This window comes from Bufo gargarizans, chromosome 2 (assembly GCF_014858855.1).
Source record: "Bufo gargarizans isolate SCDJY-AF-19 chromosome 2, ASM1485885v1, whole genome shotgun sequence".
Classification (NCBI taxonomy): Eukaryota; Metazoa; Chordata; class Amphibia; order Anura; family Bufonidae; genus Bufo; species Bufo gargarizans.
In genome coordinates this window covers 288,240,807-288,268,688 of record NC_058081.1, presented here as the reverse complement: position 1 = coordinate 288,268,688, position 27,882 = coordinate 288,240,807, and the positions used below count along the sequence as shown (strand labels likewise).

Here is a 27,882-nt window from a genome sequence, read left to right as displayed (position 1 = left end):
TGAACCTGGAGCCGGCCCTGTCTGGGTGCTTCCAATTTTAAACACTGTTGGCACTCCTGCCCTAACCCATGCACCTCCTTAGGGCTAATGCACAAGAGTGATTTTCACATGTGGGCGCTGCCAGAGACAGCACCCGGATAAAAAGGTTTGGAAACTAGTAAATATCACTACTCTATTAGATATGATCTAATTATGTAGTCCAGAATATTTCTCACTCTGTGACCTCCTCGGTGTAAGCAATGCTCCGGGCGGTGTCTTCTTCAGGCCAGCAGCATTTCGAGTTCACCAGAACCATCATGCCTTGCTCTTACCTCAGCCCCTGCTGCTGCGCTTCCTCCCTGAGCACCCGCCAGCTCCTTGTTCATCATCCACCCTGCAGACGTGCCCCCCAACACTGCCCTAATTCCAGTCCCCATCACAGTTTGACCTGTGGAGAAACAGCCATCACATCACAGCTCCTAAATCCCTACATCATTGACATCTCAGGAGTGCAGGTGCCAGCACAGGAGGCTCTTCTGTGATGGAGTCCTAAATGGCCAAATGCAGAAGATCGAGGAAAGGAAATCTCTAACACGCATGACCCAATAGTACTGGGATGAGAGGGCACATGCAAATTATCTAAGCTATTAAAGGGGTTGTCTTGTGTTCTGATCAGCTGTTTGACGCTCCTCACAGCTCACAGTACATCATATAGCGGCTATGCTTGGAATTGCAGCCCAGACTCATTCACTTGAACAGCCGCCTGGTGGGGGTGCCAAGAGTCGGACTCAATAATGGGCTGGACATTATCTTACAGGGTGGCACTAGGAAAAAAATGTTCTTCCTTTTCAAGAAGCTCATTCAAGTTTACATGATGAACAGTTCCTCGTTTCTGACACAAAATCGGGACATTTTGCTGGAGCCACCAGTCCACTAGGGGAGCTCCCCCTAGTGGTGGCTGCAGGCAGCCAGTTTTGTCATATATTATGTGAGGAGGAGCAGGGACCTTTCTACAATAGGGGAAGATTTCTCTGGTGTAAATACAGTGAGAAATGTGGTGTTCAGAATAAGCACAGATTCATCTTTTTCCCACATAGGTCAAGTGGGTAACACTGAGCGCTACTTATTTCAAGATTCCTTGTACATTTTTCAGAAAATCTTATTATTTTGTCATAAAACATACAGTGCATAAAATACCGTTATAGAACTGAGTATCCAGCACCACTGACGTTGACATGCTACAGGTAGATAGAAGACAGGGTTGCCACCTGCCCAGACATTTCTGGACAGTCGGTAAAATTAGGTGACTTTTTCTCTGGTGTCCGTCGGGATTTTCTGAGGCCGGTGGTAGTTGACTAAATTATTTTCCTTGTAATTATCATCATTTTACAGTCGCAGTAAATGCTGGTAATGAGTTCTTATCAGCATATTGAGCTGTAGACACGTATTGCTTCATCATTCTCATCTTTATCATTCATTCTAGTTTTCTAATTCGCCCATACAAAAGGTTGGCTGTCCATCATTTTGGGATAAGTTGTCCAGAAAAAAAGAAAAAATTCTGGTTGGCAATGGCAACCCTGATAGAGGACACCATAGGGGAGATTCAGTCGCCACTAGATGGCGCAACCTGCATAGGTCTATCTGTGTGTAGGGAGCGAGCGCCTCCTAGTGTTGGAGGCTACCAGAACTTGTGAGGTGGCGCTGTTTAGACGGTATTGTTTATGGAGGGCACTGTCTGAGGGGCAGGCTGCTATGGTGTCACACTTATGGCAGGGCACAAGTGGTTTTATAGTTCCGGGTTCTACTAGAGGACAGTGTATGGCGCACTGCCCATCGATTCACTAAGGGTGTGTGCACTGCGACCTGTGTTTGGAATCGGGCTCCGTTGCCTGGCAACCAGCGCACGGGCCGATGACGTGTATCCCGCGGGAGCCGGCTCAGCCCTGTCACTTCCTGGTTGAGGTTCGGGAGCCGCAGAGTCTTCACCATGTCCCACCAGACCGGCATCCAGGGTGAGTGCAGCCCGGGGGGTGAGGGGCAGGGCCGCCTGGCATTGTGCAGTACACGGTTGCGGGTATTTCCTATGCCAGCTAGTGTGCTGCCCTGTATTCTTCATGCTGGGCACGCTGAGAACAATGGCACTGCCACTCATCAGTCACATGAGAGGGATTGTGGCCAGTGGAGAACGAGAAAAATCATGTAAAAGAATGGAAAATGCCCCCATTGTGTTGTAATAGGGCATAAACCTGGCCGCACGTAAAAAGAGGTGCGCAGCAGTTAGGTACAGGGTGGCGCTGGATCCAGAAAATGAATTTGTGTATGCCACTCGGTTTCAATAGGTGCCCTGAATAGGGTCTTCGTGTGCCCCCTGTTTGTATCAAAAGGGGGTGTACCCTAGCAGAGTCTGACACTGCAGGGGCACACCGCCTCCGCTGGTAACACCCATCTGGACCATAATTGCATACGACTTCTAGTAGGAATAATAGAGGAATGACACAACATAGTATCATTAGAATTATGACATGGGGAACACAAGTAGTAAGTACAACAGACATGTTAGGAGAGGTGACAGGTCCTCTTTAATACTGAAGGCTATATGTATCCTGCCATTGTGCCACGTGTGGTCCTCCGTGGCATGCACGTATGACGGGCTAGTACAGGCTTCCCCAAAGCTAGGACCATCAAAGGTTCAAGAGTGATGTAAGTAGTGATGCCTGACGAGTGTAACTTTACCCTCCACACCGTACTGCGCCGTCACCAGGCGGTATTGTGACCTGTACCCACTGTCATGTGATACTCTTATAGTACATCTCGAGTGGTGGCTCCCTCCGTAGCTCCTGTATCGCAGGGTCTTGGGATAGGAACCTGAAGCTAAAACATGACAATTATTATGTTTTTTTGCACAAAAGTTGTGACTATTTTAATGTTAAACAAGTAAGGAAATTGCCCCCAATGACTTTCTATTGAGCCCGTCTTTAGTGAATGAGGATCCCAGCACTGGTCGGGAAAATGGTGAATACAAAAAGATTTTGGGGACTTTTATCAAACCTGCTCTGCCAGCTTTTTGCGACATTTGGCCGCTCTCAGAAGTGGAGTGAAATGTTGGTCAGGATTCCCGGTCTCCACGCCAGTCAACCCCAGGTGATGGCCTGTCACTATCTCCTCGGTGGGGGGTCCAGCACCCCTCACACCCACCGACCAGCTGTCCTGCGGTAGCTCTGGCACTGCAATGACACAAAGCTGGTTACCACAGTGCTGCCTCTACTGAATGGGGCTGAGCTGCAGTACCAATCACTGCCACTATATGGTGTACGGCGCTGTGCTACCCAGACCAGCGCAGCGCGGTGGCTCCCTGAAACAGCTGATCGGCGGGGATGGTGGGACTTGGACCCCCGCTGATGTGATAGTGATGACATCATTATCAATTCCTGAATGACCCCTTGAAGGCCACACTCAAATGGCCGTGATTAGATCTGTAATATGAAGCCCATAGCTTTTACTTCCAAAAGAGAACGTTGTGGCGTGCTCCATCACACGCGTCCCCCCTTCTGGGACTCTACGAGCATGCATCTGAATGGCCAGATATTTCTGCCAGCAGGGATCGGGGGGCTAGTTTTGATAAATCTAGATAAATACATTTATTATACATTATCTATAGATTGACATAGTCTTAGAGATGAATAAAATGCCATTATGGAGAATTACTGAGGGTGCCTTCACACGCGGCAGGATTTATTACAACTGGTATAATGTAGAACTGGCTTAGTTGCCCATAGCAACCAACCAATCAGATTCCTCCTTTAATTTTTCACAGCTCCTTTGGAAAATGAAAGGTGGAATCTGATTGGTTGCTATGGGCACCTAAGCCAGTTCTACTTTACACCAGTTTGATAACTCTCCACCTAAATTCGCACCATAAAGACAGTGTCAGTACCTGCAGAACAGGACGCAGATACGTTTTTCTTGCGGATTTGCTGTCGCTGAATGTCTCCATTCTTTCATCAATGGAGATGTCATCCGCAACATCACTCACACACATAACCCGCCACAAAATCGTCAAGCTTCTGCGACGTGTGAAGACACCCTTGTAGTGTCTGGCTCGGTTCCCTTTAATAATCTGGCGATACGCTGCTCCTCTAGTAAACACGCAATGTCGGACAGCACTTCCAAGTCTCCAGCTCAGACTTTACCCCTCCTCAGACCTTTACTCCTGGCCTCCAGGCACCTTGTAGCATATTAAACCTGGCACAACGGTCAATACATTCCAGTGATTGCTCCCATGTCCAAGACCTGCTGTTCTCTCCTAATAGGGAAGGGACGTTCTGCACGTGCTGACTATACGGGGGGGGGTTATTGTTAAGCGGAACAGAAGCGATGAAAATGACATGTGTAAATCACGTTCCTCCTCCGCAGGGCACAAAGCTGCCTTGCATTGTATGTGGACTCTTAGCTCAGTATTGAAATAGGGACCTTTTTAAAGGGGTTATCCGGGACTAAACAATGCCCCCCCCCCCATATGCCCGGGCCCCTCACACGGAAACTACTTACCTGGCTCCCCGCTCCCCACACCGCCGCTGCTGCTTCTCCCTGTGTGCGGAGGAAAACATCTGGTGTTGGGGACCAGTCTTCCTAGTATCGCGGGTAACGCCGGAGAAGCTCGTCCCCTCCTGCCATTGGCTGCTCCCCCTGACACCGGATTTTTTTTATCCGCGGACGGGGAGAAGCAGCAGCGACGCTGCGAGGACTAGGAGTGCCGGGGGAAGCCAAGTAAGTATATTCAGTGTGAGGGGCCCGGGCATATGGGGGACATTTTTTAGTCTCAAATGACACCTTTAGGGTCCATTCACACGTCTGTGTGTGTTTTGCGGATCCGCAAAACATGGACATTGGCCATGTGCGTTCCGCATTTTGCGGACTGAACATTGCCGGCACTTAATCACTGCCGGCACTGTCCACAAGAATAGGACATGTTCTATTTTTTTTCGGGATCAGAATTGCGGACCCGGAATTTCCGGATCCGGGCTGCACATAGAAATAAATGGGTCCGCAATTCTGTTCCGCAAAATGCGGAACGGAATAGCGGACGTGTGAGTGAAGCCTTAATCTGCCACATAAAAACTTCCCCGTGTCAGTCCCAGCCCGGTGTCCCGCTGTGGAATTAAGCCACCTCCACATGTTGCGGAATACAAGCGTTTTTTGCGTATTACAGTACCGGCAAGTTGTATGAGATTACACAAATCTCACGTACTGTGCACTTTCCCGTGCCGAAATTAACCTGCTGTGTGAATTTCCAAAAGTTATAGCATGTCAGTTATGTTTGTGGTTTTAGCTGCGGATTTCACCTTTTTTTAATGGAAGATCTTGGTTGCGGATATGCTGCAGAAGCACACATACCGTAAATCCAGGTGGAAATTAGTGCGGATCTTACGGCATGTGCGTTCACCTAAGAGGAGGCGAGATGGACTCAGTAGAAAGTCTGTGTGCCCTTCTGGATTTTGTCTCCTGTAGTCAGGAGAGTGCTATCCGGCGGCTTCTGATTCCTGGCAATTGGTGGGGGGCTCAGCACTCGGACCCCCCACAGATCAATACCTTTGATAGATCTATATTACAACAGTTTCTTTTTATCTCTTATCTTCAAGTATACCAATAATGATTATTAGCGCCAGCGTACAGAGCAATTCTCAAATGACTCATCAGTTCTCTGCATACATACATATGGGGGTCATCTACTAAGTGATAGACGCCAGTTTTCTGGTGTATATCTGTTGCAGGTTATTTGCGCTGCAATCTGTGACTTTTCCTCACTCACACATGGTCTAGGGAAGGCGGGTGGGCCACCACTCATTTTCTACTCCTAGGAGCCTCTACATATCTTCGGCGGATCCACCACCAGCGCAGCGGTTATTAAGACCGGCGCTTTAATAAATGACCCCCATAGTACGGAGATTTATTAAATTTGGACAAAAACTAGAGACATTTCTTATGGCAAATGTTTAGATTGCCGTACTGCGGGCCTTTTGGAAATTGAAACTTCAGTCTGCTTTGAGCAACGTCTCCGTTTTCTCTTTGGACTGCAGTATTTTTGAGTCTCCCCCTGCTCTATTTGATGATTTGAATCCACAGCATTGTAACAGTATTTTATAGTATTTTCTATATGTAAGTATATACAGTATGTTACACTTCCAAAATGCCTTGAATGTTCGCTGATGTTATTATATCATTTTGGGTAAATTATTCATTTTTATATTGCTATATTTTTAATGTATATATTTATTTACTTTTTTATTATTTATTTTTTTACAGCGAGTGAAAATGTTCAAGAAACCTTTGCCAACGCTAGAAATGGAAAATACAGGCTATTGAAACTAGACATTGAGAATGGTTTGTAAAGCTCTTTATTCATTTTGACCGTTTGGATGTATGTAGGGCTTGTTCACACAACCCATCTGAGCTCCATATTCCCTTCCCTACCCTCTTAAAGGGGAAAGGTTTACATTATAACAGTTAATGGCTTGGCTTGATTGAGAGGTCTTACCCTTTTTGTCAACCTAGCTGAGCCGTGTGGGAGAAGCCGGACGGGAGCCGCCCAAATGACTCTTCTCCCCGTTCACAGGCCTTTTGTAAACTATCGAGGTCCTTTATCAAACTGGTGTAAAGTAGAACTGGTTTAGTTGCCCATAGCAACCAATCAGATTACACCTTTCATTTTAGACAGCTCCTTTGGAAAATGAAAGGTGGAATCTGATTGGTTGCTATGAGCAGCTAAACCAGTTCTACCAGTTTGATAAAGGACCCAATGTGTTTTCTCTGAAATATCACAGTGTTAGAGTAAAAGACAGTTCATTGTAATGGGGTAGACTGACCATGGTTTGGACTGCATGAAACTTCTGACAGTTTCCCTTTAAATCTTGAGGTCTGCACACTCGTCTAGGGACAGGTGGCACCAGGGGAACTGTCAGTTGTCAGTCAGCCACCAATGAATGCCTAGACAATAAGACACAGCACATGAATCATGGATTCCTAAGGGAATGTATGATTATGCTAAAACACACTGCCACCAATGAATAAAGCTGGGTCACAAATAACTAAGTGAGAGGCAGCGCAGGCACCATTAGACAGGACTGCTCAGGGGAGAGAGGAAAGTACTGAGCACTGAGGGGTGTAGCAATAGCGGTGCTCCTAGTGCTTTGCTGGACCCTTGGTGCTCAAACTATCTAATCTGCCTAAATACAAACGTCGACATTAGTGTTGAGCGAATCGAGCTTCGGACTGTAGATCCAAAGTTGATTCTGTCAAACACTTAGACTTTAATGCTGTCACGGAGGCACAATTAGTTTCAGCCGAAGTCGCGCGAGACTTCGATGAATGAATTCTGTATTCACTTCTGTGTCTTTAAAAATATTTTAAAACAGCAATCCGAAGTCGGGTTTTGTACTGAGGTACCAGCCGGTACCAAACCCAACTTTGGAATGCTAATTTAAAATGTTTTTAAAGATGCAGAAATGAATACCGAATTCATTCACTGAAGTCTTGCGCGACTTCGGCTGAAACAAATGTTGCCTCCACGGACAGGTCTCCGCACAGCATTAAAACAAAGTGTTACAAGCCTAGTCCACATATCTCCACAGAGGTGCAAGCTAAAAAGTAAAGAAAGGCATTGTTTTAATCAGCATGATCAACCCTACCAGGCAATATCCCTGTTTTAATAGGGTTGATCATGAACATTGCAATATGAGAACATTGGATTGTGGTCAGGTCTTCCTCTCTCATGTCTATGGCCATGGTGACACTTCTTATAAATTACATTACACAGAGCAACTGATGGTGAGCGTCACTGAAAAGCCTGCAAGTTCCTGGGAAAGAGATTATGACAGCTTTATTTTGCCACTGTTAGAAGATAAGCAGCCATGTTATATCTTGTATCGGTTGGATTCTCAGAATGCCCAGGGCTATGAGTGGCTCTTCATCGCCTGGTCTCCTGACTACTCTCATGTAAGTACTTTGACGTACAATAAGCTTACAAAACATCCATGATTTCTCTTTAGATTTGAAGAACAGACCTTTGTTCCCTGTGTATGTTTACATGGTTTGGTGTCCAGTTTCCAGAAACCAGTTTAGCAGTGTTCTTACAGCGGTTTTATTATATCTGCACAGCGCACTCTCCACAGGTTTGGAATTCCCGACTCGTTTATACAGGCGATCATGTCCTTATATCATGCCCCTAGCGCTAGAGTGAGGGTTAATGGTATCTTATCTAGACCATTTAACATCACTAACGGGACTCGGGAGGGGTGCCCCCTATCCCGTCTTTGTTTATAATAGTGATGGAAACATTGCTTCAGGCGTTCCGTGACAATCCATTGATCCGAGGCCTGTCAATAAATACAGTCGGACATAAATGTGTGGCTTTTGCGGACGATTTGATGCTCTTGATAACAAATCCCAAACAAGCCTTCCCTCGTGTCCTAGATCTCTCTTTCACTTTTGGATCTTTATCTAACTTTAAGATAAATTACTCTAAATCAGTAGCTATGGGTGTGGCGCTATCGTTCCCGAATGACACATTTACTCAAAACATCTTACCCCTTTAGATGGAGTGATGACTCCCTTACATATCTGGGAATAGAACTCACTAATGATCCCTCCAAGCTGTGTAGATCCAATTACTTACCTCTCCTGAAGAAGATTCAGAACCAGCTACAATCCTTATCACTTCCATGGGTTTCTTGGATAGGCTGAAAAAAATCTGCTCCAAACATACAGAGTTCCAAAGTTGTTGTATCTTCTTCAAATGGTCCCTATCCATCTCCCTCATTCATTCTTCAGAAGAGTTAGACAGATTTTTACTTCTTTCCTGTGGAAAAATAACCCAGATTAGCTCACGATAGGTTAATTAAAACCCGCACGCAAGGGGGATTTGGTCTACCGAATTTGAATTACTACTACAAAGCGATACCGTTAAAAAGATGGTTACAATTAGGCATCCCTAAATATCGAACCCTGGGTTCCGATATCGAGCTTCAACTATTGTCTGAGAAACAATATGCAGGGCTTTGGGGCATTGTTACTCCTAATGTAATGCCCATAGGAATATCCAAGGGCCTATACCTGAATATCTACATCATCAAATCTGTTGTAAAAATTTTCTCAGACCCACCTAGTAGTCTGCCTGCAGAAGCCATCCCTTTCCTGTTGAAACCCGACTTGTCCCACATTCCACAATTTTGGAGTCTTTTAGCAGATACCCAATTATCCTCTCTTTTATCAGATTTGAAATCCGTAGATGATATTTCACCCTTCTACTCCAGATTTATTAAGGATGGAAACTTCCTGGCAAGAGAGGAGTTGCACAGTGTATGTCAGACATTGATTACCAAATACACCAATGTTCCTACCCCTACTTGGTTTGAACAGCTTACATCTCATGATACCCTACCGAGGCATAGTATCTCGCTCCTTTACAAGTGGCTGCTTTCCAAAAAGGGAGGCGTAACCCCGGCTTTCATAAGAGCTTGGGAAGAAGATCTAGATAGGTCCTTCACTCCACAAGAGGTAGCTCGGATCTTTTTGAGATCCCATGGTTTTTCCAGGTGCATAAAAATGCAGGAACATTCTTTTAAAACTATGACAAGGTGGTATAATGATCCATTTAAACTCTTCAAAATGGGTCTTGCAAGTAATGATTTGTGTTGGAGATGCAAAACACATAGAGGCACCTTAGGCCACATCGTGTGGTATTGCCCGCTAATTCGCCCTTTTTGGGACCAAGTGGAGCACAAAATAAACGAGATCTGCAATTCCTCGATAGAGCTTCCTCCTCAACCAGTACCTCTATGGTTCCCCTCAAAAAAAAAAAAAGTGGCAGCCTTCGTTGTTTGACTTACCGACCCTTTTAATTCAGACAGCCAGGTTGTTAATTCCTCTAAACTGGTTAAACGCCTCACCTCCCTCACTGGAGAATTGGTGCGATAAGATTGATCAGATGTATCTGATGGAGGAATTGGCAGGCTGGGCTACCAAGTCTCATTCCAAATTTCTAGGGTTGTGAAAACCGTGGATAGTCTTCTGTGGATCATGGAAAGGGAATTAGGCATTGTCCCTCATAACCTACACCACCTCAGAGAGGTAGCCTCTACCACTTGAACTATCACTGACATTTAGACTAGTCAGTTGCTTTTTACTTCTAGTACCTTTTGTAATGCAACCTTTTCCCATGCAAGGTTTCATAGTTTTATAGGTTCACGTAGCCATGATTTAATGTAAAATTTCTCTGTTGCTATACTCTGTGGTCGTTCACCAATCTACAAAATGTTTTGCACTTTTTAGTACCGGGGAGCATTGTGCTATAAAATGTTGCTTGCTCATTTATCATTTCCCTCTTCCCCTTCCCTTCCTCCTCCCCCCTTTTTTCTTTTCTTTTAATTTTCCCCATCCCCCCCTATAACTCTTCCCCTCCCCCCATTCCTTTATCTCAGATTTCAGCTCATTCTGTAATGTTCTTCAAACTGTAATAATTACTATATACCTTTTATATAACTACTTAGCTCGCAATAATGTATGGTACCGTATATATATCTTTTGTAGAAATCATTAATAAAAAGAGATTTATTAAAAAAAGAACAGTCCTGTATTGTATTTTGACCAGTCATGATCGCTCATATTATTTGTTGGGGACATTTAGGTACGACAGAAAATGTTGTATGCCGCAACTAGGGCAACTGTAAAGAAGGAATTTGGAGGCGGACACATAAAAGATGAAATTTTTGGAACAACTAAGGTAAGTGTGACATAGTCGTGGATAATTGAGCTTATATATTTGTGTGCATTTCACAGTTGTTTTTTCAGTATATCGAAGTCTCTAAACCCCACCTTTCCCATCATCCACAGTTTTGAGCGCATCTGTCGTTCTTACTGGGAATCGGGTTCCCGAGTTAGGAAAGAGGATTGTCCTAACTGGATGTCAGTCATGTATATTCAGGGCTGCAGTCAGTACGATAACCCCGCCATAAATACAGGGAGCAGACCAGTCTATAGTTCACAGTAAGAAATGATACTATATGAGTGTGACCTAGGGAAAGTGTCATTGGCCTCGGGCCGGGGAAACCTCTCATTTCACAGTCCTGGTGTTATTCAGCAGATTAGATACTACCGGATGGTTTTCTGACAGGATGCCTAAACACGAAGAGCAGTGACTTGGCGTTATTTAAAGCCACACTGACATTTTATTTCTGGTCAGCATATTATAGAGCATGAGATGCTGAGCAGTCTATATAGAGGTGTATACAGATGGCCATAACACGATTGGATCGGGTCAGGAAAAAAAAATATAGCTGTCAGTCACAGCACGGACTTCCACATTTCTACTCAATCTATCTCCACAAACTATCACCCATGTTTCATACAGTCAAGTGAATTGAATGCACACACACATATATGAATGAGGTTTAGATTTGCAGCAAAATTTGCACCTTTTTCTGACTTTAACCCCTTCCGACCAGCGGCGTAATAGTACGGCGCTGCGGGAAGTGACTTCCCGACCAGCGCCGTAGCACTACGGCGCGCTAGTGGGGCGGGTGCAGGAGCTGCGCCCACCCAATCAGCTGCAAGAGACCGACTTTTCCCGTTAGCTGGACCCCTGCTTTATGCGCCGGCGCATTAACCCTCACTATGCCTCTGTCAGCGATGACCGTGGGGCGTGTGGAGGGAGGAAGCTGCTGTGACAGGGACCCAATGGCAGGGAAGGCAGCCCAATAGAGACATTTTTGGTAAATTTGGGATTTTTTTTATAAATAAAGGAAAAATATATTGACTCAAATTTAGCACTGTTGTGAAGTACAATGTGTCACGAGAAAATGGCTTGGATAAGTACCGTAAAAGTGTTCCAAAGTTATTACCCCATAAAGTGACACATGTTGGATTTGCAAAAAAAAGGCCTGGGCAGGAGGGCGAAAACTGGCCCGGGCCGGGTAGAAAGAGTTAATAAACCTGTCTAAAAGTTTTCAGCCATGCCCCCTTCCCATCATCCTGCGTTTTGTGACAATTTTAAGACCAAAGCTGTTGATAAATTCGCTCTCTATATCCATCTGCTTGGCTCCTGCTATTAACATGCCATGACCAGATTCACTACGAGCTGAGCCCTTCTCTCACCTACCTATACAAACGTGTGTCATTTATTTCACATACTTTGCCATGTTTCCATTACATATACCTAAAGGGGTATTCCAGTTATAACAAGTTATCCCCTGTCCACAGGATAGCTGAAAACTATCAGATTGTTGGGGTCCTACTCCACCGATCACGAGCCCCCCCAGAAATGGATGGAGTGGCTGAATGGAAAAGTGCGCAGCCGCGCCATTCATTTCTATGGGAGTGCCGAAGATAGGACCCACACTGATCTAAGAGTTATCCCCTTTCATTCTGATTTTGAATAGATATGAATGTTTAAAAGCATAGTTCAGGATTTATCATATAAACTGCTACGTTGTTGGAGGGAGGATAGAGGGGGCCCTGCGCCTGTGCCTTTCTCTCGCTAGGTTCTTGCATTCCCGGTAAGGGCCATTGCTATATCTGCTGATGCAGTCAGTGATTCTGAGCTTCACGTGCTAGGATGTATACGTTACATTCCAGAGTTATATTTAGCTGAACAGAGCACCACAGGACATTATGAATAGTATTCCAGTTACATAATAAAGAACAACCTCATTTATAAAAAAAATAAAAAATTAAAAGCCAGTTTATGACATGGGTCAAACTTCTCTAAATGTAGCCAGCCTTGCATTTTTCTTGCAGAAGAAATGTTACATTACATGCTGACTTTCCAAATGAGGGGTTGTCTATGTAATTCATGGATGTGCTGTGCGCTGTAGGAAGGCGCAAGGGGCAGTCATTGACGGAAGGTATGTGTCACTGAGGTTCCTGGCCTCGGTGAAGTAAGAGCCGGTAGCTTTAAGTGTCAGCGGCAGCTACTGCTGATTGACACTGTTTTGTTGTTAGTATGGCTGTAAAGCCAATCCGGGCCGGCTCTTACTGGGAGTAGCCAAAGTGGTGGGTGGGTGGCTTCTCCCCACGCTCCAGGCCAGGTCTTTACTGGCCTATAAAATCCAGCCAGCAGTCTCAGCTGGGTGTGGATGACCCTCCATCTGACAGGGAAGCTGTGGGGACTCTGTTTTGGAATCTGTGAATTGGTGCCGTGCTAAAGGCTTGAAAGCCGCATGCTGGGAAAAAGGCACCTAAAGCCTGCTGTGGATGGCTGGGGGAAAGACTGCTAACCAGGTGAAGATTTTGTTCTATGGATATTGCATGTTGTGAACAAACACCAAGACTGTGAACGGTCATTTTGTTTTTCCATACGTGTGAATAAACACTGAACTGTTTAAGTCAAAGACTTTGTCATTTCCTCTATACCTGCTGCCCTGTGCATAGTACACACAGCAGCAGGGAGCCGACTATGGCAGCCAGGGCTTCAGTAGCGTCCTGGCTGCCATGGTAACCGATCGAAGCCCCCCCGATTACACTGCTGGGGCTCTGATCAGAAGCTACCACCCTGGGGCCACTGCCACCAATAATTTAATCGTGTGGAAGGGGGGCGCACCGCAATTAATGTAATACTTCGAAGAGGGGGAGTAGAAGGGAGGGGCTGTGGCCACTGCGCCACCAATAAATATAGTTAATATGCCCGAATACAAACGTAGCTACCTGCATATGCCGACCATATCCCATACCTGGCCTCTATTATTGCGCGGCGTGATCCGCCGCAATTAACCCCTCAGGCTACATTTGTATTCAGTCCCTCCCCTCCTCCTCTCTGTTCTCATTGGTGCGCAGTGGCCACAGTCCCTCCCCTCCTCCTCCTAGTCTGTCCTCATTGGTGGTCAGCGGCAGCCGCACACAGTGGGGAGGGAGGGACTCTCCTTCTCCACTGTGCCGGCTCAGGAGAACATGGTGAGTGCCGAGAGCGGCACATGCCATGTTCTACTGCGATATGCGATATAAACGAAATCTCTATCGTTGGCCAGATTTATATCGAATATCGTCTATATCGCCCAAACCCCACAGCGCACAGAACAGTAGTCAGTCTGTATGTTATGGCACTTAGAGGGGTGTACCGAGTGGGGGACCCTCCTCTATGATCATATACCATACAGTGGATATCTTGGTGAGATAACCCCTTTACTACAGTATGTGATCCTTTCTTCATCTACTTGCCATGGTACTTGTAATCTATGGAAATACAGTCGCCAGTAAATCGGATGCCTCCCCAATTAGAATGACCATAATCCTTTAGCTCTGTGATGTAGGTTATTAGGATTTTTAGTACATTGTACCATTGACTACCACTTGTGTGTGCAGGAAGATGTTTCGCTTAGTGGGTACCATAAATACTTGGTCTGCAGATCCTCTCCCGCCCCTCTTACTGCATCAGAAGAGGAACTGCGGCAAATAAGGCTGAATGAGGTAAGTTGCATTCTGTACATTCCTATGGGATGTTTTATATTTTGGGTAAAATAAATGATTCTAACTATAACCTAGACTTACAAGACAAACCTTAGATCTATGTTTCCATGTAAATAAAAAAATGACTGTGCTGGTGATTTAGTTTAGTCAACTGCTAAACGGCATCAGCAGCTGTTATTGCACCTGGCGGGCCTAGCCTGAAGGTGTGCACATCCATGTATTACAGGGGTAACAGCCACAGTCCAGAAGCAGTGGCCAACCAGTCATTTCCCTAGCAGAGCCTGTTTCGGGAGTAATGTCTATTACCTGGAGGCCTTTCAGATGAATGGCCATCTGTGTTGTACAAGGACTGCTCAAATCCTCCAGAACAGGAGCCACTTCTACATTCTGTATTATGCAGGTCGGGTCACGAGCAGGGGACCTAGATCAAATGGCCGGATGTTGTCTTCATGAGACTATCCTTTTAATTAACTGCCTTGTCTGTATCCCATTATATATTTACTAATAGACTGGCTCCTGCTACAATGATATTCCCTGCAATTTACAAATACCGTATGGTTTCTAATAGTTTAGTCTTGATCCAGGCACAGCCTGCATTTGCTTTTTGCTTGGTTGTAAGCTTTCTTTATATAGGTGAATTGCAGTTAAAAGGGGCTATCCGGGAGCTTACATTGATGGCCTATCCTCTGGATAGATCATCAGTGTCAGATTGGCAGGGGTTCAGCAGTAAAGCAGAGACTGCTTTAATACACGAATTTGTATTTGCTCTTCCTAGGCCATTTAAATCAGTCACATGGCCTGATTGCAGCTCAGCCCCAATTCTAGTCAATACCAAGCACAGCCGCTATACATTGTATGACGATGCCGGCTCTGCTCACCAGAAACAGCTGATTGATGCGGGTGTCAGGACTCGGACCCACACCGATGTGATAATGAATCCTGAGGATAGGTCATCATTATCCATTCTTGGATAACCCTTTTAAAGTATACCTAAATGTTTAAACATTTTTTTATACTGTTACAAATGCCCTAAAGATACATTTTGTAATTTATTTTATTAATTGATTTGTTTTACTAGCAAAACAAGCCCCTGAAATTTGGTCTTTGTGTACCGCTTTACACTGCACCATACTGGCAGGGGTACACAGCACTGCTGCTGCCTTTGTCTGCTCCGCTGAAACCTCTGCATAGCACTTTGATGCAGGCTACCCTACATCAATATGGTATGCCAGGCTTTAGCAGCGTGGGCACAAGCAGGAGTAGTGATGTGCTATGCAGAGCTCTGCTCAAGCCTGGTATAGTACAATGGTGCAGGGTATCCTGAAACCATGTGCTATGCAGAGGTTTAAGTGGAGCGGCAGAGGCAAGAGCAGCAATGTGTGCTTCTGCCTAGGGTTGTTTCGGGTATCGAAATTTCAATACCCAATCGATACTTTTGTACCGGTTTGGATACGATACTGGGATGCGCTGTTGTCAGCGCGCTCCAAGTTCCCTCGGCAGCACAGGGGAGAAGGAAGCAGTCTCTCTCTTTCCCCTGTGCCGGCGCTGCCAATGAGGAGAGACAGGAGGAGGAGGGGTGGGCGCACTGCGCCACCAATGAAAGTTAACTTATACTACAAATATAGGAGGCAGCAGAATCACACTGCACTCTGCCTCTTTGACAGGGCGCTGCGATTAGCTGCATTTAACACCTTAGGTGCCGCACCTGAGGGGTTAACTGCTGCTGATCGCAGCTCCCTGTCAGAGACATGGTGCCCGCTATGTCATTCTGACGGCACCGCCTCCTGTATTAAAGGTTAACTATCATTGGTGGGGCAGTGCATCCTCCTCCCCAGTATTAAAAACATTGGTGGCGCAGTGCGCCCTCCCCAGTATTAAAATAATTGGTGGCAGTGGCCACAGGGTCCCCTCTTCATTGTTGGTGCAGTGGCAGGCTCTGATCGGAGCCCCAGCTGTGTAATCCTGGGGCTCTGATCGGTTACCATGGCAGCCAGGATACTACTGAAGCCATCCATGGTAACCTCCCTGCTGCTGCTTTCCCCATTTTACATATAAAATAAAGAAACAATAAATAAACATATCCTATATCGCCACGTCTGAAAAATCCAAGCTATTAAAATATTTTAAAAAATCTCCTATGCGGTGAACACCAGAAAAAAATAAAATAAAAACGGAACAATTCGCAATTTTTTTGTCACCTTGTCCCCCCAAAAAATATGATCTGATTGTTCTATTATGGGCCGGACGTTCCATAAAATGCGGAATGCACGCTTTTTTTTTTTTTTTGTGTTTTTTTTCAAATGAGTATCGCAATACTTTTTTATGGTATCGAAACTGAATCAAAATTTTTGTATCGAAGCAACCCTACTTCTGCCAGTACGGTGCTCACTGCAGCACATATTGTGGAGCACAGAATCTATACACCGCATATATGGCTACAGTGTACACATTCTGTACGATTAGAAAAGGTATAGAAATGAATTATCGTCAATTGTAAAAATCGTGTATTTTCCTTTATCCTAAACAGCACAGGACAGTGTAGCTACAACTAATAGGGACTTTCACCAGAAGCCTATATTTCAGCAGAAGAAATTTTAGTCATAAAGTATTATATTATTGCTTGTGATTTTTCAGACTCAGACAGAGGTTTCCGTAGACACTAAACACCAGACTCTTCAAGGGGTTGCATTTCCAGTAGAGAGAGATGCGTTCCAGGCACTGGATCAATTGAAGAATAAGAAGCTAAACTATGTTCAGCTGGTGAGTAAAATATGATTGGTTGTCGGACATTCTTATATTTATGGATCAGTCAGCTGATGAAACAAGCAGCTGCCTGGTAGAACTTCGGAACATGCTAAATGTCTTCTATAACCACATCCTCCATTTGAATGGAGCAGTGGTCAGGCTTGTACAAAGCCGCTCCATTCAAAGTCTATGGGACTGCTAAATAGAGTATAGTGTGCAGTTCCATCGAGTTTATAATGGAGCATGCATGCCCGGCCACTGTTCCTTTCAATCACAGAGCATGAGACCCTTTTCTTGGTAACACTGGGGGGTCCCAGCAGTCAGACCCTAATTAATCAGACACTTATCAGATATCCTTTGGATAGGTGATAAGTTTCCCACAATACAGACTTAACCCCCTATTGCTAGCTAATGGTGGAAATAGCTGAGAGCTGTACGTAAATATCTCCAGCTGTCCACTAGAGAGTGAGTGGAACAGCAAGCAGCATGCATGCTTAAAGGGGTTATCTGGGAATTGAGAAAAAAAAATGTCAGAAAATACTTATATATGACTTTATTATAACTATATTCCCAAATTCCTTTCATTAGTTATAATGGTACATTTCATCAGGGGAAATAAAAAATGGCTGCCATCCTATTAGTACACACAGAACCTGTCCTAATCACACAGCATGACAAGTTACTTCACATCACAACACTGAGCTAAAGAGCTGCCTCATCCTCCTCTCAGCTCTACTTGTAAGGTATTATGATCCTGAATACAGCTGATAAGATCTTCAGCTGACTCTCTGTAGGAATGGAGGTCATGAGGAGACATGAAGTACAGAGAGGATGGTGAGGATGTGGCTGATAAGCAGCAGCACTTGTATGGATGCATTACCACAGCCCCATCTTACCATAGTCTGTCCTGCCTGTACAGCCATCTCCTAATGATCTCCATTCCTACAGAGATTCAGCTAAAGTTCTTATCAGCTGTATTCAGGATCATAATCCCTGACAAGCAGAGAGGCGGATGAAGCAGCGCTTTACCTCAGTGTTGTGAAATAACTTGTCCTCCTGTGTAATTAGGGCAGGTTTTGTGTGGACTAATAGGACGGTGGCCATTTTTTTTCTTCTAATGATTGCTCCCCAGACAAAATGATACATCATAACTAATGAAAGGTTTTTGGGAATCTATTTATAATAAACTAATATTTAAGTTTTTTATTTTTCTTAATTCTCAAAGAACCCCCTTAAACTTGCCGCTCCATACTTACAGGGACATGGGACCCCTGTTCCCAGCAGTCATACTCCACCAATCAGATGCTTATTCCCCTATCTTGTGAATAGGAATACATTGTTATTGTAGGAAAAAAATAAAACTTTAAATCTAGATGAATAGGTTTCTGCTTTTCCCCTCATTCAGAAGTGGGAACATTCTGATGTATCTGATTGCAAATTTGTACCTGATCTTAGACACATTATTCCTTTTGTTTGTGCGCACAATTATATACTGTGTGTCCTAAGACTATACGTAAATGTAGATTATTATTATTCTATAGTGCATTGATCTCCATTCACAAAGGCTGTTAGTGATATGATTTATTTTAGTGTAATTAGTGGCGTATAAGTTCTCTTGTGTGAGGACTTTTGCCAAACCTAAGTTATCTTGGTCGAACATATGTTGGGTTTTCGAAGATAACCAGTAATGGTGACGTAGCAGTGACGGTTACACTTCCCCTTTCTCTTTCTTAATCTCTGTGTAAACACCAGTAAATAAAGACAATGGAAATAATGATGGAAGTTATAGAACTGTTTCCTATCTTAACCCCTTAGTGACCAAGCCTGTTTGGGCCTTTATGACCAAGCGTTTTTCTTCCTTTTTTCATGGTCTCGTTCCAAGAGCTATAACTTTTTTTTTTTTTGTCTATATAGCTTTATGAGGGCTTGTTTTTTACGGGACAAGTTGTAGTTTTTAATGGAACCATTTTGGGGTACACATAACTTTCTGATTAACTTTTATTAACTCTTTCTGGGAGGGAGATGGGGAAAATAGCAATACTGCCACTGCGTTTTTACATTATAAATTTTACGGCGTTCATTTTTCAGTACAAATAACATAATATCTTTATTCTCTGGGTCAGTACGATTACAGTGATACTAAATATTTATAATTTTTTTTACGTTTTACTACTTTTTTTCCAATAAAACCCCTTTTATTAACCAAAAAAATGATTTTGCATTGCCACTTCACAAGACCCATAACTTTTTTTTTTCTTTTTCTATGGAGTTGTGTGAGGGCTTGATTTTTGAGGGACAACTTGTATTTTTCATTGGTATCATTTTGGAGTAAATGGCGCTTTTTGATCGCTTGTTATTACGTTTTTTTCGGTGGAAACTAAGAATAAATTAGAAATTCTGTCTTTTTTATTTTTATTTTTTACGGCGTTCACCATAGGGGATAATTTATGTAATATTTATGTAGTCCGGGTCGTTACGGACGCGGCAATACCAAACATATGGGGGATATTTTCTTTTTGCAATTTTTTTCATTGAAAAGCGTATTTTCAATGAAAAAAAAAGCATATTTTTTTATTTTATGGATTTTTTTTATTTAATAAATGTGTATTTATTTATTTATTTTTTTACTACTTAAAAGTCCCACAAGGGGACTATAATATACAGTATTTTGATTGCTTTTAAAATGTAATGCATTATCTCTATAAGGCATTACATTTCAATAGCATTTCAATAGCAATGCTATTCAAACCTTTACCAGCAGGTGGCGCCAGAGAGGCACAGCCTGCTGGAAATAACTGAAGACAGGCTCGGGGCCCTGAACGGAAGCGAGGTAAGCTTCCGAACACATCAGCACCCCGCGATCTTATTTTCGGGGTGCTGATGGGAGACAGAGGGAGTCCGCTCCCTCTGTCACCACTTTACATGCAGCGGGCGCCATTGCGCCCGGCATGTAAAGGGTTAAACAGCCCGGATCGGCACTCCTGCCGGTCCGGGCTGTTAGAGCAGGGTCCCGGCTCTCATGTGAGAGCCAGGTCCGTGCTCCCCGCTGCACGGGGGAGCCGTGCAGCGCTTAGACCGGGCCGCCGTAAAAACGCGGCGGCCCAGCCTAAGGCCCCTTAGTGACCGCCGTAAAAACACGTATGGGTGGTCACTAAGGGGTTAAAGGGGTTATGACATGACTGATGTAAAAATGAAAATGGTTCACGATAATCTTTATCTAGCAAAGCCAGAACCAGCCCTGTACCTCACATGGATCCAGAGATCTCCCCATTCATTGCTCTGCTTGATGCTCCTCAAGCTGGCCACTCAGGGGACATGTCTTTTCTGCTGCAACCAGTAGACATGGCTGGTGGCAAATGAAGGATGGAACTGAGCACGTGTGACCATCAGAAAAGATGGACATGCACATTACTATACAGAGTAAACACCAGGGGGCACCATTTTAATGAATAAAAAAAGAATATCTCATAACTGGAACATTTTTATAACAGAAAGTAAATTACAAAAGTAACTAGTTTTTCATGCTGCATTATATTAAATTAACATTTAATTGTGACGCAACCCCTTTAACCATGGGATTAACCCTGTGATCATTTAGTGTCCTTCACTCCATTCATCTGTGTACAGTATTGGTTTGCCCTGTAATTGGAGCTATAATGGCTTTTCTACAGTGATATGGGAAAACCGAAGTGTAAAGAATATATACACAATTCTAATGTAGTATGAGCCATATACTCCTAGCCCTAACTGAGCAGAAACGCCACAGACGTCACATATTCTTTATCACACAACATAACAGGATGCCATAGTTCAATTTGCTGTTAAATCTGCAATGATTGAAAATGTGGAATATAAGACTCCATAACACCATAAGTACAGCCAACGTATCTACATAAAAATAGTTAAGGAATTAAGAAAAAAAATACAGAAATCACAGCGATGACCTAACAGTTAAAAAAAAAAAAAAAAGCATTTAAACCTGATTTTACAAAAATTTGATACAAAACTGTTACTCTAAAACCTTTACTTATGACAACCACAGTAACGGCTGCAAAATAGTGTATAAACCCAAAGTGAGGAAAACCTTGCACCACTCTCTAAGGGTACTTTCACACTCGCGGCATCGGATCCGACAATCCGGACACAAACGGATGCATTTGTGAGACAGATCCAGATGCAGATCCGTCTGACAAATGCATTGCAATACCGGATTTGTCTTTTTAGTTGTCATCCGGAAAAACTGTATTTATTTATGTTTCTAATTTTTAAAGGTCTGCGCATGCGCAGATCGGGAAACCAGATCCGGTTTTCCGGAACACTTAGTACCGGATCTGGCATTAATACATTTCAATGGAAATGAATGCTAGATCCGGCAAGTGTTCAGGATTTTTGGCCGGACAGAAAACTGCAGCATGCTGCGGTATTTTCTCCGGCCAAAAAACGTAAGAGGGACTGAACTGATGCATCCTGAACGGATTGCTCTCCATTCAGAATGCATTCGGATAAAACTGATCAGTCCTATTTCGGTATTGATCCCCTGTGACGGAACTCAATGCCGGAAAAGAATACCGCTAGTGTGAAAGTGCCCTTAGTTACGTAGCCTGATATTGATGCTTTGCTGCCGTATTTTACAGTTGCTAATTCGAACTGGAGGCTTTCTGTTCAATTATCAGGTAAAGCACGACTTGCTAACCTTACTATTTCCTTATTTGCACAGATGTATGTGCTGTTCATGCAAATATACAGCATAGGACATGGCAATGATGAATGTAAAGCTTTCCAGGCACGTCTTTTTGTGTATGTCTGTCAGCAAATATGTAAAGGCGGCAGTCAAAGCCAAATGCATGTCATGTCAGGTATTTAACTATGCTTCATATTTACATATTTATTTATGGCTTCACAGAAAATTGATATAAAAAATGAAACCATTGTGTTGGCGAATACTGCGTACACAGAAGTGAAGGACTTGCCAGCAAGAGTTCCAAAGGATGCTGCACGTTACCACTTCTTCCTGTATAAGCATTCCCATGAAGGGGATTACTTGGATTCTATAGGTACTCTATTTTCTTTCACTATCAATCATTTCAAATGCTTTTCCTTTCTACAGTAGGTAACTAAGAATGAATTCAACAGATTTATTGCTTTTTTGTTTAATCTATTATAGCTCATAGTTTACTCCATTCATGCAGGGGAACACAGGTCCCCTGTTTTCATATTCGGAGGGGAGTCTCAGCATTCAGCTCCTGCTGATCAGACACTTATCACCTGTCATGTGGATAGGAGATACATTTTAAAGGAGTTGTCCAACAGTTTGATGACATGCCATCAATAACAGGTTAGCGGTTCAAATGTTGGAACTCCTGCCGATCAGCTCTGATTTAGTGCCGCTGCGCTCCGATGATTGCCGCGGCGCTCCGATGAGTGCCATGGCCTCTTCCTAGGCCAATTACATCATATTCATTAGTCACGGGGCTGAAAACCAATACTAAGCACAGCCGCTATCCAATGGACGACACCTTGTTTGGTGAACTGTAAGAAACAGCTGATCAGGTTGGGCCTGGTCTGGTGTCAAACCCCCAGAATCGTCCTGATGATAGCTCATCAATGTCAAAGTTTCAGAATTCCCCTTTAAATCTTGGGGGGAAAATCCTTTAAAAAATTGGGCTATATTGCTGTAGTCATGTCAAACCATCTGGTGCAGATGATGGAGATGAATGGCAAACTACAATTATCATCTGCATCCTAGAATTTTATTTTCTGCTTATAAATATGTTGCATTATCTTTTTTCAGTGTTTATCTATTCAATGCCTGGGTATAACTGCAGTATACGAGAGCGAATGCTTTATTCCAGCTGCAAGAATCCATTGTTAGATGTCATTGAAAACCAACTAATGATTGAAATTGTCAAAAAGGTAATGTTTCCTCCATCATTTGCATTTTTGGAAGTATTTGCATCGGTTTTATGTCAGGCTAGCACTTCTCAGCAATAAGTCCTATGTACGCTAGTACCAATGAAACTGCATCTCTTCGTGCAAAGAACAATTCCACATACGGTTACGTTTGGTGAAAAATGACGTTCTGACTCTTGGAATGTGTCGACATAAAAGATATTTGGGGTCATTCATCAAACTGGTGTAAAGTAGAACTGGCTTAGTTGCCCATAGCAACCAATCAGATTCCACCTTTCATTTTTTACAGCTCCAGTTTTATAAATGACCCCATTTGTTTTTGCATGAAACAAGCTATTAGGCCTCTTGCACACGAACATATTTTCTTTCCGTGTCCGTTAGTTTTTTTTGTGCAGACCGTATTGGAACCATTCACTTCAATGGGTCCGCAAAAAAAAAACGGAAGTTACCCCATGTGCATTCCGTTTCTGTATGTTCGTATTTCCGTTCCGCCAAAAAATAGAACATGTCCTATTCTTGTCCACATTACGGACAAGGATAGTACTGTTCTATTAGGGGCCAGCTGTTCCGTTCCACAGAATACGAAATGCTAAATACATTTGGTCGTGTGCAAGAGGCCTTATTGTGCAAAATTAATAAAAAGCAATGCAACCCTAATTCGAAAAAAGTTGAGACTCTGTGTAAAATGTAAATAAAACCAGAAAGCAATGATTGGCAAATCTCAGACCCATATTTTATACAGAATAGATCACAGGACAATTGTACCATTTCATGAAAGAAAATAAGGCGACTTTTACATCTGTGTTGTTGATTGATTAAATGGATCCGTGCCATTTAATACACCCATATGCATGACTGGATCCGGTTGTATTAGATCAAAACTAAAGAAACCGGATCCGGTATGAATATCATTGTAAGTCAATGGGTGCCGTATCCTGTTTTTTCTCACTGACAAAAAAAAACAAAACATTCGGCATCATTGACTTACATTGATTTTCATGCCAGATCCAGTTTGTTCTGTTTCGCAAACCGGACACAAAACCAACCAGATAGATCAGAATTTTTTTTTTTTAGAAAAATTGCATAGACATAATAAATATGTCCACCGATCTGATATTCATAGTCTATCTTAAAGGGGTTCTCCAGGAATAAAAAAATGAAAATGCTTAATGGTTATTTTATAATAAATATATTCACAAATACCTTTCATTACTTAGAATGACTTGTTTTGTCTAGTGAGCAATCATTAGGAGAAATAAAATGGCCGCTGTCCTATCAGTATACACAAAACCTGTCCTAATCACATAGGAGTTACTTCACCACAATGAGCCATAGTGCTGCCTCATCCTCCTCTCTACTCTGCTTGTCAGAAATCATGATCCTGAATACAGGTGAATCTCTGTGGGAATGGAGATGATGAGGAGACATGAGAGGAGGGTGAGGTGTAGGTAATAAGCAGCAGCTCTTGTATGCAGTTTCCATTACCACAGCCCCACATTACCACAGTCTGTCCTGTCCGTCCTCTCTGCACTTCATGTCTCCTCATGAACTAAATTCCCCAGAGATTTAGCTAAAGTTCTTATCACCTTTATTCAGGATCATAATCCTTGACAAGCAGAGAGGATGAGGCAGCTCTTTACCTCAGTGTTGTAAAGAAACTTGTCCTCATGTGTGATTAGGACAGGTTTTGTGTGAACTAATGGGACAGAGGCCATTTTGTTTCCCCTGATGATTGCTCCCCAGACAAAATGAGCCATTATAAATAATGAAAGTTATTTGAGAATATATTTATAATAAAGTAATATTTAAGTATTTTTTTAATTCCCGGAGAACCCCTTTAAGGATAGGCCATCAGTATCAAAATCCCAGTAAACCTTAATGGTGGACATATGCAACTTGGTGAGAAACCATTGTAGAAAATTCATCTAGGACAGTGATGGCTAACCTCCAGCTGTGGTGAAACTACTACTCCCAGCATGCTCCATTAATTTCTATTGAGTTCTAAGTGTACTTGGGATCTTAGGATTTGTAGTTTTACCACAGCTGGTGTGCCGGAGGTTAGCCATAGGACAATATTTATTGAAAATGTGTTTATCCCACTTGGAAAAATGTAACTAAATTGTTTGTTTAAGGTCTCTGCCATAAAATGTGATAGTATGAATATTAGCAAAAATGGTTACATTTCCGGGATTGTCAAACATGTATACTATTACTGGTAAGTTACAATGTAACATGAGGTGTATTGCACATTGGTAAAGTAAGTGTTCCCATTTTATTTGCACAGATTGAAATAGATAATGGAGATGAACTGACCTCGGATTTCCTCTATGATGAAGTGCACCCAAAGCAGCATGCACACAAGCAAAATTTTGCAAAGCCCAAGGGCCCAGCTGGAAAGAGAGGCATCAGGAGGATTATTAGAGGTCCTGCAGAAGCCGAAAAGGCCAATGACTAGAAAAGTGCGGCAGGACATTCGTGTGTGGAGAGGTGAAATGTGTCCATACCCCCTGTTGTTCTATGCACACAACATAATTAGGTTTTAAGTTTGTCATTCCTCCGATCCTGGTCACTTTCAGCTTCTGTCCTTGGGCATTTTGATGGCTGCTCCAATGTGTTAAGGTTACCTGAGAGTCCAAAGAAACAAAAAGGCAGTCAATCCCTGCCCGCTCACTGGTGGTGCCAGTAGGTATAGCATATGCCCCTACTTGCAGCCTTAGAACACCTACTGGTGGGCGGCCACTGGAGCATGTACTTGTGGACATCTGCTGCTTCATTTTGCTTCTTTGAACCCCCGGAAAGCCCTTCTACGTGCACATCTACGAAAACACAACTGGCCACTACTAAAAGAAGTAGGAGCACATTACAATGCACTAGTGATATGCAGAAGATAATGGGAAATTGAAGGTATCTCTAATATATATTTGTATATATGGCAATACATGATGTCTAAACTATGAGATCGTGAACTCGTAGATTTCTTCATGGGATATACCAAACAATACGTATTTCCTCCTTTCAGACGTTTGCAATATAGTTGAATGAAACACTAACTTGTACAATTGTAATATTTTACTAAAATCATAAAGCACACTATGCAATCATGTTCTCCGTTACTCATCAGCTTCTCACTGTAACTTTTGTACAGTGACCTACCGTACATGAATCCATAATCCCTATGGCTAAGCCACTGCCACTTACAAAATCACTCCCACTCCAGAGACCTTGGTGGTCTCTGGATCCTTCACATGCCACACAATGCAGATGGCAGCTATACAGAACAATTGTCTTTTTCTGGATTGCAGGGATGTCACCAGAATAAGTTGAATCCAAATAAAGAGACACAAATATTACTAATATTTGATGTTAAAGAGGACCTCTAACATGTCTATTTTAGTAACTGCTTGTATCCCCCCCACCCCTTATGTAATAACAATCCTGAAGCATCTATTCTTATGGCTCTGTTAGACCATTCCATTATTACTCCTTCTAGAACAGGCATGCTCAACCTTTGGCCCTCCAGCTGTTGTAAAACTACAACTCCCACAATGCCCTGCTGTAGGCTGTTCGGGCATGCTGGGAGTTGTAGTTTTGCAACAGCTGGAGGGCTGCAGGTTGAGCATGCCTGTTCTAGAAGTTATGAATGAATTGCTAGCAGTTTGTGATGAAGGTCCAGTGTTACCAGTTTGGGGGGGGGGGGGGTGTTATCTGCATAGTCTGACATTATCTATAGTGCTGCCAGTGTCCAACTGTGCAGGGACACCCCCCTCCCCCAACTGGTAACACCCATCTGGACCTTTATTGCAGACTGCTGGGAATTCATTCATGACTTCTAGCAGTAGTAATAGAGGAATGGCACATCATAGAGCCATAATAATAGAGGCTCCACATGGGGATGCAAGTAGTTTCTCAAACGGGCATGTCAGGAGAGGTGACAGGTCCTCTTTCAGGCAATGAAGAGAAGTGCAAGGCTTCTAGCAGTAATAACACTATAATAAGGCCTCATGCACGCGGCTGTATTTTTGGTCCACACCTGAACCATAGTGTCATCCATGTGCCCGTCCCACAAATAATACAGGGAGTGCAGAATTATTAGGCAAGTTGTATTTTTGAGGATTAATTTTATTATTGAACAACAACCATGTTCTCAATGAACCCAAAAAACTCATTAACATCAAAGCTGAATATTTTTGGAAGTAGTTTTTAGTTTGTTTTTAGTTTTAGCTATTTTAGGGGGATATCTGTGTGTGCAGGTGACTATTACTGTGCGTAATTATTAGGCAACTTAACAAAAAACAAATATATACCCATTTCAATTATTTATTTTTACCAGTGAAACCAATATAACATCTCAACATTCACAAATATACATTTCTGACATTCAAAAACAAAACAAAAACAAATCAGTGACCAATATAGCCACCTTTCTTTGCAAGGACAGTCAAAAGCCTGCCATCCATGGATTCTGTCAGTGTTTTGATCTGTTCACCATCAACATTGCGTGCAGCAGCAACCACAGCCTCCCAGACACTGTTCAGAGAGGTGTACTGTTTTCCCTCCTTGTAAATCTCACATTTGATGATGGACCACAGGTTCTCAATGGGGTTCAAATCAGGTGAACAAGGAGGCCATGTCATTAGATTTTCTTCTTTTATACCCTTTCTTGCCAGCCACGCTGTGGAGTACTTGGACGCGTGTGATGGAGCATTGTCCTGCATGAAAATCATGTTTTTCTTGAAGGATGCAGACTTCTTCCTGTACCACTGCTTGAAGAAGGTGTCTTCCAGAAACTGGCAG

General features: G+C 43.2%; 1 protein-coding gene across 1 annotated transcript; it reads left to right on the top strand.

Annotated features, from left to right (window-relative positions):
- Nucleotides 1-1,791: 1,791 nt before the first annotated feature.
- TWF1 (twinfilin actin binding protein 1) lies at nucleotides 1,792-27,270 on the top strand. The gene is made up of 9 exons (XM_044277071.1): nucleotides 1,792-1,991; nucleotides 6,283-6,360; nucleotides 7,793-7,971; nucleotides 10,661-10,756; nucleotides 14,329-14,433; nucleotides 17,068-17,193; nucleotides 22,082-22,232; nucleotides 22,970-23,091; nucleotides 25,373-27,270. Exons 1-9 carry the CDS (start codon nucleotides 1,967-1,969, stop codon nucleotides 25,541-25,543), a joined length of 1,053 nt encoding a protein of 350 aa, XP_044133006.1. The 5' UTR covers nucleotides 1,792-1,966; the 3' UTR covers nucleotides 25,544-27,270.
- Nucleotides 27,271-27,882: the final 612 nt, after the last annotated feature.